General features: G+C 50.1%; 1 protein-coding gene across 1 annotated transcript in view; it reads right to left on the bottom strand.

The window, feature by feature from the left end:
* The window catches only part of NUP98 (nucleoporin 98 and 96 precursor), a 45,060-nt gene that overhangs the window by 12,404 nt on the left and 16,298 nt on the right, over positions 1-16,358 (bottom strand). The window contains exons 12-21 of the mRNA XM_056858649.1: positions 15,137-15,270; positions 14,785-14,972; positions 13,783-13,899; positions 8,978-9,279; positions 6,921-7,034; positions 6,224-6,373; positions 5,947-6,113; positions 4,902-5,060; positions 1,420-1,596; positions 170-326 (exon numbers count right to left, since the gene is read on the bottom strand). Of these exons, the coding sequence (XP_056714627.1) occupies positions 170-326; positions 1,420-1,596; positions 4,902-5,060; positions 5,947-6,113; positions 6,224-6,373; positions 6,921-7,034; positions 8,978-9,279; positions 13,783-13,899; positions 14,785-14,972; positions 15,137-15,270 (1,665 nt within the window). The remainder of the gene's footprint in view (positions 1-169; positions 327-1,419; positions 1,597-4,901; positions 5,061-5,946; positions 6,114-6,223; positions 6,374-6,920; positions 7,035-8,977; positions 9,280-13,782; positions 13,900-14,784; positions 14,973-15,136; positions 15,271-16,358) is intronic.

Raw genomic sequence — 16,358 nt, 5'->3', positions numbered from 1 at the left:
TTTGTCAGCTGTGTTCAGATTTAAGGAATGAGCTGTTGCAAAAGGACCATTTGCCTGGCAGGAAATAAATAAATATCCAGTGCTAAAATGAGGCCAGTCCTCAACAATCCACCCCAAGGACAACTGCCATTTAGAGATCTCCTTCGGCAAGGGGACAGGCATACTGTACCTGAGGAATGGCTTCTCTGTCCTCGTGACGAAGCGGAGATTGGAACTCTAGGAGAACAGATAGCTTGGGGGGTGTCCACAGGGGTAAGCTGCCTACCAAAACCACGATCTAGGATCAGGTCTAAATCCTCATCGACAAGCAAGGAAGCCTTCATGATCTGGAATTAAGAACAGAGCAAGTCTGTCCTATTCTTGGGATCAGCGAAAGATCTTGAAGTAAAAAAAAAGGCCCTATACCAACTCTCTTCTCTCCCTTGATATTGACACCTGGCGCGTTACGGTGCGCACAAGTCAATGACAGCTGAACCCGAGCCTAAAGACCACTGTCACAGGGTGACTCAGTCAAGCCCTGCACACCTAGGTCAAAAGCTCCCAGTTTTCCTGAGAAAGCTGTGCAAAGTTTTTTAAAGCATGCTGCCATCTTAGAATCAGAGTTGGAAGGGACCACCAGGGACATCTAGTCCAACCCCTGCACAATGAAGGAAATTCACAACTGCCTCCCCACCCCCAACCCAAATGACCCCTACTCCATGCCCAGAAGATGGCAAAAAATCCTCCAGGGTCCCTGGCCAGTCTGGTCTGGGGGGAAATTCCTTCCTGACCCTAAAGTGGTGATCAGTCAGCATTACCCTGGGCACGTAAGAAAGAACCATGAGAGCCAAACACTGGCACAACCCTTCCTGCCCTCCCTCTCATGATCTGCCTAAGTTTACAGAATCAGAGTTGCTGACAGATGGCCATCTATCCTCTTCTTTTGAAAACATGTTTGTTTCTGAAGGCATGGGCCAGATTCACAGAAACATCCTCTGGATGACTATCACACGTAGCCCTTCTGAAAGGTTGCCAGAAGAGCGACCCTTGTTCTAAAGAAGTCCAGCTGCTGTTGCTTTAACCCCATAAGAAGGAGAACCACTCCATTTTGAATACTTGTTCTGACATTTAAAAGTTTCGGTGCAAAACAATCATGCTTAAATTACCTATTTACGAAATTGTGAACACATCCGGACAGTTTGAGCATCAGCACCCGCCCCCTTCCAATATGATGCTCTCTCTCCTTATCTTTCAGCTCACCCTTGGCTCTAAACGGAGCAAATCTGTATTGGCCATAACGTCCTCGATTCAGGGAGCAATGAAAACAGCCCAGAGGCTAGTGTTTCAGAGCTAAAAGAACTACCCAAGCAAAAAAGTCAAAGTCCTCCTGGCTGGCATCTGGCCATCAAGCCACCAGCAAAGAAGTTGAAAGAGACTCACCTGCAAGGTGTGAGGGTTGATTTCCAGAGAGGATGCGATGTGCGTGGATGCCGGCATGAGGTCCAGCTCTTCCCCCAGGCTCTCCTCTGCAGCAAACTCTGCAGCAGCTTCCTGAGTGACATCTGCCATATCGCTGTCGAGCTCAACGCCCTTCCCCAGCTGTTCAATGTCTGGGCTCTGCTGACACCAAGAGACGGATGCAGCCTCAGACCAAACCAAAAGATCCTCCCCCTCAAACCCCACGGTCTCCCTTGCTGGCTTCAGATTCCTCTTCGGGTCTGGACCCTGGGAGCAAGCTGGGCTGGCAAATAAAAGTTTGGGGACTGCATGCAGAGACTGCCCTGCTGTGCTGATGTCACATGAAGCTGCCTTCTACTGAATCAGACCCTTGGTCCATCAAAGTCAGTACTGTCTACTCAAACTGCCAGCGGCTCTCCAGGGTCTCAGGCAAAGGTCTTTCACATCACCTACCTGCCTAGTCTCTTTAACTGGAGATGCAGGGGATTGAACCTGGGACCTTCTGCATGCCAAGCAGATGCTCTACCACTGAGCCACGGCCCCTCTCCATGGCTCTCAGGCAGGGGCCTTTCACATCACCTACTTGCCTAGTCCCTTTAACTGGAGATGCTGGGACCTTCCGCGTGCCAAGCAGATGCTCTACCACTGAGCTACAGCCCCTCCCCTCACAGTGCCAAGTAAACACCTGGCACCCGATTAATTCATTAATGGGCCACACTTTTATGTCACTTCCTGGACTCCAAGGGCTCGGCATGGATTAAAAAGGGATTTGTGCAAAGCCAAAGGACTGCAGTGGTGGCATTGTACATGGAATTCAACACATGGCGGAGAACAGAGAAACTGATCTGTCCAACAGGTTTTGCTAGCATTAGGTATGCGAAGTTCACATTGCTATGCCCCGTACTGGATGGCCCAGACAAGCCCAATCTCGTCAGATCTTGGAAGCGAAGCAGAGTCGGTCCTGGTTAGTATTTGGGTGGGAGACCACCAAGGAAGTCCAGTGCAGAGGCAGGCAATGGCAAACCACCTCTGTATGTCTTCTGCCCTTACCTGGACAGCCAAGGCTAGTCCTATCTCAACAGATCTCAGAAGCTGAGCAGGATCAGCCCTAATTAGTACTTGGATGGGAGACCACTGAGGAAGTCCAGGATGGCTACATAGAGGAAGGCACTGGCAAGCCACCTCTGAACGTTTCTTGCCCTGAAAACCCCATGAGGGGGTTGCTGTTATGTCAGCTGTGATTTGATGGCACTTAACACCACCAATATTATTACAGATGCCCTCACCAGCTGTTCTGTGCCTTTAGCTGCTGGGGATCTCCTCTCTGATCTCCTCCCCTTTCTGTTCAACTGCCTTGGAATCTTCGTGGGGATCTCTGAATCCCAGCCCCCTCACTGGCTTATGGAAACGCTAGTCTAGCTAATGGGCTACACACAGGTAACAGAAAAGAGTCCTGCTGTGCCAGTTGCCCAGAGATTGCATCAGTGAAGAACAGGAAGGACACTCTGTGGCCTCCAATCTCATGGAGGCTGCTACTCCACACTTCCAGGAACAGTACCGGGGCGAAGGGAAGACCAGCTGGCTCCAGCCACTGGCCATGGAATGACCAGCTTGCAGGGCGTATTCCCTCTCCCTCCCTGCCAGACAAAATTCAGTCCTGGAAGGATACCCTGCTATCAACTAGAGATCCAAGAAGAATGGTTAGTTTTTATATGCCAACTTTCTCTACCTTTAAGGAGACTCAAACCAGCTTACAATCTCCTTCCCTTCCTCTCCCCACAGCAGACACCCTGTGAGGTAGGTGGGGCTCAGAAAGTTCAGAGAGACTGCGACTGGCCCAAGGTCACCAAGCAGGCTTCATGTGGAGGAATGGGGAAACCAACCCGGTTCACCAGATTAGAGTCTGCCGCTCATGTGGAGGAGCAGGGAATCAAACCCAGTTCTCCCGATTAGAGTCCACCGCTCTTAACCACTACACCATGCTGGCTCTCAGCCACGGAGGGGGGGTGGTGGAATACGGAGGGCAACTGCTGATATTTTTATTTATTGTTAAGCTGTCTTGGAAGGGTATAAATCTCTCAGATTAACACAACAGGTATTCCATGGCATAGACCTTTCCAATACAAACGGCCAACCACCTTCTAGCCAACTGTCAAACCCCCACCCCTTGTTTAACCATCCCCAGGCTCAGCCAGGAATTGATGTAGCAAGACAGAATGAGGCATGATCTGGGAAGTCCATGGCTCAAATCTCCTCTCAGCCACTAGATGGCTTTTAGATTTCCCCCTCTGAGCCCTGGTGTTGGGTAAGGGCAAGAATTGGACAGGACCCGGAGAATCTCCGGTTCAAATCTCCAAATTCTGCCCATGTGGCTCACTGGGTGAACCTTGGGCCTACCATTTGCTCAGCTGAACCAGCCTCACAGGGCTGTTGTGAGGATAAAACTGGGATGAGAGAACCCTGTGTGCCCCCGGCGCACCTTGGTAGCAGGGCATCATAAATGTTATGCAGACCTACAATATGGGGATAACACTGGCCTCCTTTGAGGGGCTGATTGTAAGGATCCATAGAACAGGGTAAGTGAAGCAACATTTTTAATATGCTGTGACCACGTTTAGCACCACAACTGTCCTGGTTTCAGCAGCTCTTCTTGAAAGACATCACGCAACTAAATGGAGCTTTAAAAAGGTAAAGGTAAAGGTCCCCTGTGCAAGCACTAGGTCATTCTTGACCCATGGGGTGACGTCACATCCCGACGTTTACTAGGCAGACTTGTTTACGAGGTGGTTTGCCAGTGCCTTCCCCAGTCATCTTCCCTTTACCCCCAGCAAGCTGGGTACTCATTTTACCGACCTCGGAAGGATGGAAGGCTGAGTCAACCTTGAGCCGGCTACCTGAAACCAACTTCTGTCAGGATCGAACTCAGCTTGGACTGAGCAGAGCTTGGACTGCAGTACTGCAGCTTACCACTCTGCACCACGGGGCTCCTAAACTGAGCTTAGGACCCCATTTAAGTGTAATTCTGGCTGCGGCCTGAGAATGCAGCTGGGAGACCCGGCACTCGCTCACCTCACCTCTCCCTTGAACTGGGCTGCCCTGGAGGCAATGCAGCCACACGACACTCGACAGCTGCTCTACACAAATGGCAAACGCATTTCAGAGTCACACGAGAGAGGACTTCTGCCTCGCCAGCTCAGATCAGGACTGAGTGGATGTAATTGGGGGAGAGGCTTTTCAGTTCCCTACTTGGGAAAAAACCCACCCAGAAATCACCAAAGCAGTTTTATTTTTTGGGAGAGTGGGGTGGTGGTGGAGAAAACAGAAATGATCAAAGAAGCTGGTTATGATTTGGTGACAATTCTCGCCGTGAGCAGCTCATTTCATAAGGGTACCCGTGCTCGTGAGGCCCAGGCGGTACCTCCTTGAACTGGGCACCCCTGCTCCCATGCGATCTTTTTCTCTACCTGAGAGGAGGGCCCCGGCTTCCCACTCAGAGCCACTTGCTGGGACAGGCCCAGTGGGGGCGCCTGGGCAGTCTTTAGCTTCTTCGCCTCTGCTTTGGATGGGTGCTCCTCCTCCTCCTCGTCAGAATCTTGCAAGCCATATTTGGAGAAGTGGGCCACCTGGGCAGAGACACAGACCAGGGTTAGATGATGCTGTGAACACATTTTGGGGGTGGGGGGGATTGCTGAGGACAGCAGGAGAGTCTTTCTAGAGATCCACTCCAGACTGTTATCTTGAGCAGTTTTTTTAGAGATGATAAGAGCCATTATACAGGTTAAGTATTCCTTACCCGGACAACCAAAATATGGAAAGATCCGAAATATGGACATTTTGAGTCGACGTGCAGGAATTACTCACAGAAGAAGCGTTGGTTTTTATTAGCTGACTTTCTCTACCACTTAAGGGAGACTCAAACCAGCTTACAAACACCTTCCCTTCCTCTCCCCACAACAGACACCCCGCGAGGTAGGTGGGGCTGGGAGAGCTCTTAATAGAACTGTAACTTGCCCAAGGTCACCCAGCCGGCTTCGTGTGCAGGAGTGGGGAAACAAATCCAGTTCACCAGATTAGCCTCCGCCGCTCATGTGGAGAAGTGGGGAATCAAACCTGGTTCTCCAGATCAGACTCCACCGCTCCAAACCACAGCTCTTAACCACTACACCACGCTGGCTCTCAGCAGTGCGCCAAGCTGCTTTCTGATGGTTCAACATACATAAAACTATTACAAATATTGTTTAAAATTACATTCAGGCTATGTGTATAAAGCGTATATAAAATATAAATGGATTCTGTGTTTAGACTTGGGTCCCATCCCCAAGATATCTCATTATGTACATGCAAATACTCCCAAATACAGAAAAATCCAAAATACAGAACACTTCTGGTTCCAAGCATTCCAGATAAGGGATACTCAACCTCTACTTCATGAGCTATGAAACTGCCACAGACAACAACAGAGAAAGGGAGAGGTTCCAGGGCTGCAATGCCCACGTCGGCTAGCGTTACCTTGAATACCCACGAGCCGGTCTCTGAGCGGTACTCCTTGAACTGGGCACCCTGCTTCCGAGAAACAGCCTCCAGCCTGCCCTCGTAGTTCATCTCTGTCAGGCGCTCCGGGCTCTTGATCAAGGCACGAGAGGTTTTGTCAGTCGGCCAAACACCGTCCAAAGTGACTTCAGCTCGCCTGTGAAGACAGAATGGGTTTGAGGCCTAAGAGGTGAGCGCTTTGGCACAGGTGCCTACTTTCTCAAGAAAGTGTGCCAATGTTAGACGGAATTTAAACATTGGCCTTGCCTGTTTAGACCTTCTCCAACGGGCGGCTTCAGCTCATCGTCTGGGTACACGATAACTTCTTTCCTGCGGATGTGCACAATCTCATCAAGGTCCAGATTCGTCAGATTGACTTCTCCTTCAAAGTAGATGGAGCCATAGCCTAGTGAAGACAACCAACAGGGTCAGGCCAGGCTGCTCCCCACCCAGGCTACATACTCTCCGCCCCGCCCCCCAAGGTTGATGGAAACACGGATGTTCCTGCTTGGAGAGATGAGCGTAAGCAGGTGTGAAGAGCACCCAGAGGTGGGCATTGGCTCTGCACACTTCCAGAACCCACGCTGTGGGTTTTCTGCTCCACAAGTGAACTGTTTAAAACCAGCAACATGAATTGCTCCTGGAAGGAAACGCTCAACTAGAGCAACGGATAGAAGACTGGTGTTCTACACAAGCATCGACCAGAAAAACAGCTGCATTTCACGTAAGCTGAAGCTTCCATGTTACTTTTCAAGGTGGGATTTATTGAGGGAACATCTATGGATGCCTCCCCAGAGTCCCACTCAAGTAGGATGCAGAGCGTCATCGATGAGGCTTCTCTGGCAGTAGGTCAGCTCCTCCAGGCAGGGCCCTCACTTCACATTCAGGCAGAAGGGAATTTGGATGGGCTGCTGGAAAGGCAGTGGCAAACATGCACAGAATCCCCCCCTCACCTTTACGGCCTATCGTGAAGTCTGTCACCACGCACTCCCCCTTGTCATTTGTCATTCTGGCCAGCTCCTCCATCGACGGAATCGTGTAGTAGCCCACTCGGGTTAAACTAATCCCTAGAACAACAACAACAGAAGCCTGGCTGAAATCCCTCCTCCTCCTCCCAACGGCAGAGCGAAAGTGCAACCAAACAGAATCCAACAGTGCTTGCTTCCAAGATCTCGGCATGCAAGCTAAGAGCCCGGGTGCCAGAGTGTGTGTGACGGGACAGGAGGAAGTGGCTTGAGGAACAGCTTTAGTGGGAAGTGGGAGCAATTCAGATCAACAGCAGAGAGCGCAGAATGCAGATGAAGGAACCTCCTGTCCCCTTGGCAGTCAGGTGGAAAGTCACACAAATCAGCAACTGAACAGCCAGCCCCAACAAGCGCGGCTGCATTCCTGGGAGTACCTCCACAGTAGGCATTTGACAATTTATTTGCAATGCTGCGGGGCAATGTGTTAGGATTAAATCAGTAAAGAATTCCTTTAACATGGATGTGTGTGTGTGTGGGGGGAGTACACAATCCTCACGAAATATAAGGAACCAGGTTTAAAAAACACTGCCAGAACAGCTAGATTGGAACCCAGTAGCGCCTTAGAGACCAACAAGATTTTTGAGGTATAAGCTTTCGAGAGTCAAAGCTCCCTTCATCAGATGCTTATTCCCCAGAAACCTACAGGACTCAAGTCTAGCTGTTCTACTACAGACCAATAGGGCAACATGAGCCAGGGTAGTGCAGTGGTTAAGAGTGGTGGTTTGGAGCGGTGGACTCTGATCTGGAGAACTGGGTTTGATCCCCCCACTCCTCATGAGCAGCAGAGGCTAATCTGGTGAACCGGGTTGGTTTCCCCACTCCTCCACATGAAGCCAGCTGGGTGACCTTGGGCTAGTCACTGCTCTCAGCCTCACCCTCCACACAGGGTGTCTTGTGGGGAGGGGAAGGGAAGGAGATTGTAAGCCAGTTTGAGTCTCCCTTATGTGGTAGAGAAAGTCAGCATATAAAAAACCAACTCTTCTTCTCAACCCTCTGAAACCATCCTGCCAGAAGATGAAGCCACATACAGCACCTCGTTATTTCAGAGGGCAATTATCTGGAGAATCAGACTACCGCAGGGGTGTTAAACTAATTTGTTACAAGGGCCGGATATGACATAAATGTCACTTGGTTGATGCCTCGCCAGCCCAGATCAGGACCGGGGTGTGTGCGTGGCTGCCTCAGCTGGCTTGTGGGCCAGATTAGAGCTCTCAAGGGGCAGGGCGGTATGTTTGATACCCCTGGACTAGTTTTCTGTAACAGAGTTAGCAGTTCAAGCTGACTTTTTCTGGAGCAGTTTTTTTGAGCCAGTCTTGACAGGAGCCCAGTTCATGAGTCAACACACCTGAGAATTCAGAATGACAGGGGGAAAGCCACAGCCTCATTCAAAGGCTCAGATTTACATTAAGGGGGTAAGTCTTAGGAAAATTAGAAGGTTAATCAGAGGTTAGAAAGCAGTGGTTGCACAAGTCTGAAGGGCAGCTTCCCACACAAGCAACTGCAGGTGCTACAAAGAGCAAAACCAAAACAGAAAGGGGAAGAAAAAAAACTTCCAACCCTGAGAAACCAGGTAACCAAGAAGGTTGACAAGAAGCCTAACAGAATGAATGTTAATAGGTTATGTACGATAAATTAACAAAACTTCATTACAAGTAGTAATTTTTCCCCATTAAAACCAAACATGTTTCGGCCAAAAGGCCTTCCTCAGTGGTACAAATTGTTAAAATACACACCATAAAAATTATTCCAAATACAAAATGCGGCATTTCTGACCAAGTTTACTTTCTTTTTTCGGTTTCAATTATTTTTTCTTTTACTATTTTTTAAGTATTAAAGTTTTGTTAATTTACGGAATGTAACCCATTAGCATTCATTCTGCTCTTAGGCTTTTCGCCTAGCCTTCTTGGTTACCTGAACTACCAAAGAGGCCCGGATGCATTTCTGAGGCAGCCGGAGCAGCGTCACCCATGAGACCGAAGCCCCACCTGCTGGGTGGGCCTGGAGCAGGTTCTCGTGCTCCTCTTCCCGGTCATCCTGCAGGGACTCCTCGTGGAAGGAGGCATCTTCACTGCTGCCTTCCAGCCCATTCCGCAGGGCAGCTCGCATGTTCAGGGCCATGATGGTGTCGTCCACGTGGTTCTGGTGCTTGTGGACGATGCTCTCTGGGGTCTGCGGGATGGGCTTCGCTATGGGGTTGGTGTAGAAGCTGGTCACCTCGTGGCGATCCTCCTCCTCCTCTCCGTCTGGCCGGTGGTTCTCGTCGACTGACCTGGAGAGGAAGTGGAATCTAAGAAGAGAAAAAGGTCACTCTGTTTCTCTGAAGCTCTATTTCAGGGGTGCCAAACATACGGCCCGTGTGCCGGAATTGGCCCCTTATCTGGCCCGTGAGCCAGCCGAGACAGCCACCTCCCCCCCTGATCTGGGTTGGCGAGTCCGCTGCGGGCCACCAGCCGAGGCAGCCACCACCACCCCCTGGCATGGCCCGGCTTGACCAAGTGACGTTTATGTCATATCTAGCCCTTGTAACAAATGAGTCCGACACCCCTGCTCTATTCTTTCAGAGGCAAACCCACTGTGTTATTGGCGACCCACAAGAGCCAGACAAGGGATGTGGCCCACTGGAGTTGAGCACAAAGCTCTGGGCTGCTCCTGAATATCAAGGACTTTGGAATCAGGGAATGAGCTTGGTGAGACCAAGAAGCTGCTTGCCAATGCCTACCAAGAGCAAGAGGTCCAGTTGCCAGGAATACCGCACACAGGTGAAGTAGAAAGGGAAAGAGCACCCAGGGGGAGGGGCTGTGGCTCAGAGGTAGAGCATCTGCTTGGCATGCAGAAGGTCCCAGGTTCAGTCCCCAGCATCTCTAGTTAAAGGGACTAGGCAAGTAGGTGATGTGAAAGACCATGAGACCCTGGAGAGCTGCTGCCGGTCTGAGTAGACAATACTGACTTTGAGGGTCTGATTCAGTATAAGTCAGCTTCGTGTGTTCATACAAGCCTCAATACATGTGACAAGCTAGTGGCAGCCTCGGCTTTAATGAATGCTGAGGACCCATTCAGCAACTCTTGTTCCGTGTATTTGTGAATGGAACTCAGCAAGAAAAACAATTACCAAACCTTCAGGTGGGCTGTGGCTTTGGGATAGAGCAACTGCTATGGACACAGAAGGTCCCAAATACAACTCCCCCGATATTTCCAGTTCCAGGACCTCTGATAGTAGGGGCTGGAAAAGACCCTTTTCTGTCCAAGACCCTGGACAGCTACTGCCAGTCAAAGGAGTGAATGTTGACGTAGATGGACCAAGGGCGCAAGACAGCTTTTATATGGCTTGGATTTTAAATCAAAGTGGTTAAGAGCAGTGGTTTGGAGTGGTGGACTCTGATCTGGAGAACCGGGTTCGATTCCCCACTCCTCCACATGAGCAGCGGATGCTAATCTGGTGAACCAGGTTGTTTTTCCCACTCCTCCACAAGAAGCCTGCTGGGTGACCTTGGGCTAGTCAGTTTCTCAGCCCCACCTACCTCACAGGGTGTCTGTTGTGGGGAGGGGAAGGGAATGTGATTGTCAGCTGGTTTGGTTCTCCCTTAAATGGTAGAGAAAGTCAGCATATAAAAACCAACTCTTCTTCTTCTAAATGCTTTTCAGTCAAAAAAAAAATCCTCCTGGCAGCAGCTTAGTTGTACTGTCTCAATTCATCTGTGGCCCACTAGCAAGCTTGGTCTCCAGTCCGGTTCGTTAGAACGGGCTAAAAGAGGCGGTCAGCCATGCTGACTTCAAGATGCTGCAAGGCAGCACAACCTCAGAGGCACGGTCTTGGTTAGCCTGCTCAAAGGGCAGAGAATTGCCTTGTTGAGGTTTCTCTTGTCTTCAGGTATGCTGTTGCCTTTCCTTAGCACCTGGGATTCCTGCTCATTGGACAGGCTGCATCTAACGATTGGTTACCAATCTTTGGCGCACCGTATACCAGGAAGTTCGAATGTCTTTTCTACTCTTCATCCTGCTGTGAAAGACGCACAGGCAGGCCAATCCAGCTCTGACACTGTAGTACACTGACAAAATGCTGATCCAGTGTGTCATGCGTGTGCAGGAACCACATTTCCTGACCTGCAGTGCTTTCTACACCATCATGCGCCAATATGGCCTTTGGAGTCGCACTCTCCTGAAGGAAGAGGATTCACAGCTTGGGGAGGCAGGCAGTGGCGGCTTTGCTCCTGGGACCTGAGGCGGGGGCTGCGATTAGAGCCTGCCTTTTCTCACTACACTTGATTCACTTGCTGGATTCACTCCAGGAGGAATGAGAGGTTGTCCCTGTGACCCACCTTGTAGCAACTCATCCATTAGATTACTTTAATGTATTCTAGGTGGGGCTGCCCTTGACAATAACCCCAAAGCTTAAAGGAACCCTAGAGTTGGAAAGGGGCCTTATAGGCCCTCTGGTCCTGCCCGTTGCTCAGAGCAGGACATTCAGAGCTAGAGCATCCTGACAGACAGCTGTCCAGCCTCTGCCTGAAGGCTTCCAGGGAGGGAGAGCCCACACTGCAACCCCAAAGGTCATCGGTTCCATTCCCAAGCCAGTCTCACCATTAGGATGTTTCTCCTAAACTTCAACCCGCCAGTAACTTAAAGGTGTTAGATTCAGTCATGCCCTCTGGAGCAGCAGGTATTTGCCCTCCTCCATGGGGCAGCCCTCCAGGCATTTTCCCCTCAGCATGGTGCAGTGCTTAAGAGTGGCAGACTTTAATCTGGAGAACCAGTTTGATTCCCCGCTCCTCCACATGAGTGGTAGACTCTGGAGAACCGGGTTTGATTCCCCACTCTTCTGCATGAAGCCTGCTGGGTGACCTTGGGCCAATCAGTTCTCAGAAATCAATCTCTTAACCCCACCTGCCTCACAAGGAGAGGAAGGAGAGGCGATTGCAAGCCACTCTGAGACTCCTTAAGTTAAAGAAAAGGAGGGTATAATACCAACAATTCTTCTTCTTCCTCAGTCATCTTTTCTCCAGGCTAAACCTATGCAGAACTTTGCATTTGTCTCTGTTAGATTTCATGCCCAGCCCAGCTTTCCAGTCATCAAGGTCATTCTGAACTTTACTTCTGTCCTTAAAGGTGCTTGCGTTCCCTCACAGTTTTGGGTGATCTACAAGTCTGATAAGGATTCCCTCCACCTCTTCATCTAAGCAACTGATAAAAATGGTGAAATGTACCCAGCCCAAGACAGAGCTCTGTAGCCCTGGCACTCGAGACCTCCCTCCGGACCGAGGAAGGGCTGCTGATAAGCACTTGAGTGTGGCAGCTGTGAATTCATCTGACAGTATCATCGCCTAACCCACATGTAAAAGGCTTGCTAGCCAAAGCACCACAACTTTGTCAAATACCTTGCCAAAATCAAGGTATATTAACATCCACATTGTTTCTGAAAACCACTAAGCCAGTCAACCTGACCAAAAACATGGCAAGTCTAGTCTGGCAGGATGTATTTGTGATAAACCTCTGATGGCTTCCACTAATCACTGCATTTTCAAGATGCTTATAGGCTGACTGCTTCATAATCTGATCCAGTTATCTTCCCTGATGCTAACATCAGATTGCCTGCAGTCAGCTGGGTCTGCCCCCCGCCCCCCCTTTTTAAAAAAGATTAGACAACTTTGCTCTATCTCCAGTTTTGTGGCACCTCACTGGTATTCTGGGGTATCTTAAAGATGAGCGGCAGACGTCCCAAGAATATCTCAGCAACGTCCTTTGTACCCTAGGATGCCGTACATCTGGCTCAGAAGACTTGAGCTGCTGTCGGGTAGCTCAGTTCCCAGCTCTTCTCCCTATTAACCCTGAGTTGCAACCTCAACATTCATACGATTTCTGCTAGGGCTGCCCTCCATTCCCCTTTCTGGGAAAAGATGAGGCAAGAGTCAAGACGCTCTGCATTCTCTGCCACCGGTTAACATTTCACCCTCCTCGTTGAATGGTGGGCCTCATTTCAACATACCCGCCCTGCTTTGTAATAAGCACATAAAACTATGTGAACACCAGCAAATATGCTTGATTCGTGTCCTGTGAACACAAGTTGCAGAACATTTGGTCCGAGTCCAGGAGCACCTTAGAGACCAACAAGATTTTCAGGGTATAAGCTTCTGAGAGCCAAAGATCCCTTCATCAGATACCTGACATCTCCCTACATTAGATGTCTGATAAAGGGAGCTTTGACTCTCAGAAGCTCATACCCTGAAGATCTTGTTGGGTGTCTAAGGTGCTCCTCACCTCGAATCTAGCTGGTCTACTGCAGAGCTACACGGCTACCCTCTGAAACAAGTTGCAGAGTTCAGACAACTGTAACTACCTGAGTCTTTTTGCTCAGAGAACAGGCAAGCCCAGAGGAGTATGCAGGACAGCTGCAACGAGTTCTTCAAAACCCACTCACAACAGGGGCATGCGTACAAGAACAGAGCACATGCATTTACTGGACTTCTGCTAAACTACTGGCAAGGAGCAACACAATGCTAGAGAGCTCATACTAGCTGGCTCCACAACAGGCCATGTGTTTTATGCTTTACTCTGGCACAGCTGGGAAAGGACGGAGCCAGGTGGAACCACAGCTGAAGAAGGCTAGCACGACCTGACTACTTTCCTGAGCCTTCACACCATACCTGGCCTCACAGGCTCCAGCACAACACTAACTTCTTGGTTAGAAAGTTTGTAAAATGCTCAAAACTACTGGAGTTGCAACTGCTTCTAAAAACAATTTATTTCAGGAGAAAAAGCACAAAAATAATCAGGCTGCCTCGGGACACAGACGTACCGTTCCCCGTTTTCTGGATACTCGGAGGGAGAGGCGAGGTCTTCGGCTTCACCGCTGACAGGAGAAAACAGACTGCTGCTGTTGAGGTTCTTCAGAACCAGCTTCTTGATGCTTTTCCTGAACGAGACAAAGACCACAGATGATCTCCTGAGAGGATGCAGCAAGAACTCAGTCCGACCAATCTTAGTCACACCCTCATCCGGTGGCTCTGCAAGAAGCCTGGGGCACTTTAAATACTAATATATTTATTGCAGCATAAGCTTACTTTGTTAATCTACAAGGTGCCGCAGGACTGGTGCTTTTACTATAATAAGATAATACAGGTTGAGTATCCCTGATCTGGACTGCTTGGGACCAGAAGTGGTCCGTATTTAGGATCTTTCTGTATTTTGGAATTTTGACATATACCTAACGAGATATCCTGGGGATGGGACCCAAGTCTAAACATGGAATTCATTTATGTCTTATATGTATTTTATATACACTTTATACGCATGGTGTGAATTTACTTTAAAACAATATGTTTAATAATTTTGTGTTAACTGAACCATCAATGGCGCAGCTGAGGGCCCGTGAGCAATGCCTGCATGCCGGCTCAAAATGTCTGGCTTTCGGGTCAGTCCAGATATCCGATGTCCGGATAAGGGATACTCAGCTTGTACATCTATAACCCACTAAAATATCCAGAGAGAAAAAGGTCCGTTGGGGTCCCAAGCTTCAGGAGGGACTTCACGATCAGTTAACGCCCCCAGGTCTGAAAAGGCTGAAGCTGACTGCTCAACCTCTGCATGCTGCAGCCCTTGCTCTCCCAAACCCACGAAAATGGCCTCCAGACAGGTCAGGGGACCCTTCCGAGCTCAAGGAAACATCCAGCTGCATCCACCAAGAGAAGGCCTCTCTTGATTAAAACCCAGCAAAAGCATGACCACAAAGACCCACACGAGAGGAACTTCAGCATTGCCCCTCCTCCCTCTTCTGCTCCGCCCCTTCCCCCAAACTCACTTGGGCATGAAAGCCCCGTTGGACAGGGCCGGCTCATCATCATCCAGACCGTCAAAGAGGTGGGATTTTGAGGATCCTGTTGTCTGCAAAGCTTTCGGCCGCACTCTCGTCGCAGGACGAGGGGTCAGCTTGTAGTGAGTGGGCGTGGTCAATGCCTTCTGGGCTGCGGGATTGGTCGGCTTCAGTCTCTGGAAAAGAAAAATGCCACATGAGCTTGCCTGGCCAGGTTGATGCTCGGACTTCATTGGTCACTCCATGCCAGGGATGCAGGCTGGGCCAGCTGAACTCTGACCAAGCGATTTTGTTGACGTGTGCTGCGTCCCTCACAGCTTCAGCACCAGACTGGACTCACCTCTTCCTTCTTCTTCGGATCAGACATGGGGTTTCTGAAGAGAGGAGAATCCCCAAAAGGCGAGTAAGTCAGGCTGTTGAGGTGCTGCTGAAGAATTGCTTGCTGGGCTGCTGATGCGTTCGGGTCTGTCAGAGCTGCAAGTGAACGAAAGGAAGACGCCTTGTGGGTTCTCACGCTGACAACAGAACCAATTGTCAAAAGGCAAATGAGGGGCTGTGATGGTATAGATGGGTATGCCCGGGAACTACGGCCCCTCCCATAAACTAGACACGCTGACAGCACCAGGGACTAGAACTCCAATGGCCCTTTCCCAAGCTGCCTGCATGGGCCCTCGCATCAAGCAGGTGGCTCCCCCACCCGGCTGTGCTTCTGGGCATGTCAAGTGTCAGAAATGCTATCTCAGGTGCTCAACCATTTGGACAAGCAGAAGAAAACGATTAGGTGCCTTCAAATCAACAACAGAGTACAGATCTGATAGGTTGTTATCTCCGTTTCCTGTTTAGTGCTCAGGGCACTGCTGAGGCTGAGTAGCGCCAGTGCGTATTTGATGCGACAATGCAGCAATCTGGTGGGGGGGGGGATCCTACCCTTCCATCATATTTAAATTCTGAGCCCTTATAAGCAATCTGCTCCTGGGTCGCATTTCATCTGAGTACTGGAGATCTCTGCATAGAGATGCAGAGCAGCCAGGGCAGGCCAGTGACTAGCCGTGAGCCAGGAGGAGGCACGGCCAGGAGGGTGGGTCACTTCCATGCTGTCAAACGTAAGGTGCAAGACCATGGAAAGAGTGAGGCCCAGGAAGACCCAGCACATGTGTATGCCAGCACACACACGACAAAGGGCTATTCCACGGGGCTGGACGTTTCAAGCCTGCAGGCACAGAAGGTTGGCAGTTTGAAACCTGAATGATCCTACGTCAGGACTTCAAAGGACCTCCAAGACCTTTGACGCTGCTACAGCATGCACTGGAGCAGCCACTGGTCTTTCTGGGTCTGTGTGGCGGTTGCACCGACCCTTGTGCCATCAACTGGGGCTCTAGGCCTCGGCCTAGTCAGAAGGAGAGCCGCTGGGACTCGTGATTCACAAGGTGCAACAGAATAAAAAGCAGGCTCCCTTGTAACTTATCAAGCCCAGGACCTCTCAAGAGGGCTGACCATCTCCTGCAGACTTTGGCTGGGGCCAAACCGAGGACCCCTGGCACAAGATGTTGACCATGCTATTC

The sequence above is a fragment of the Euleptes europaea genome, chromosome 12 (assembly GCF_029931775.1).
Source record: "Euleptes europaea isolate rEulEur1 chromosome 12, rEulEur1.hap1, whole genome shotgun sequence".
Taxonomy (NCBI): Eukaryota; Metazoa; Chordata; class Lepidosauria; order Squamata; family Sphaerodactylidae; genus Euleptes; species Euleptes europaea.
This window is presented reverse-complemented; position numbering and strand designations above follow the sequence as displayed.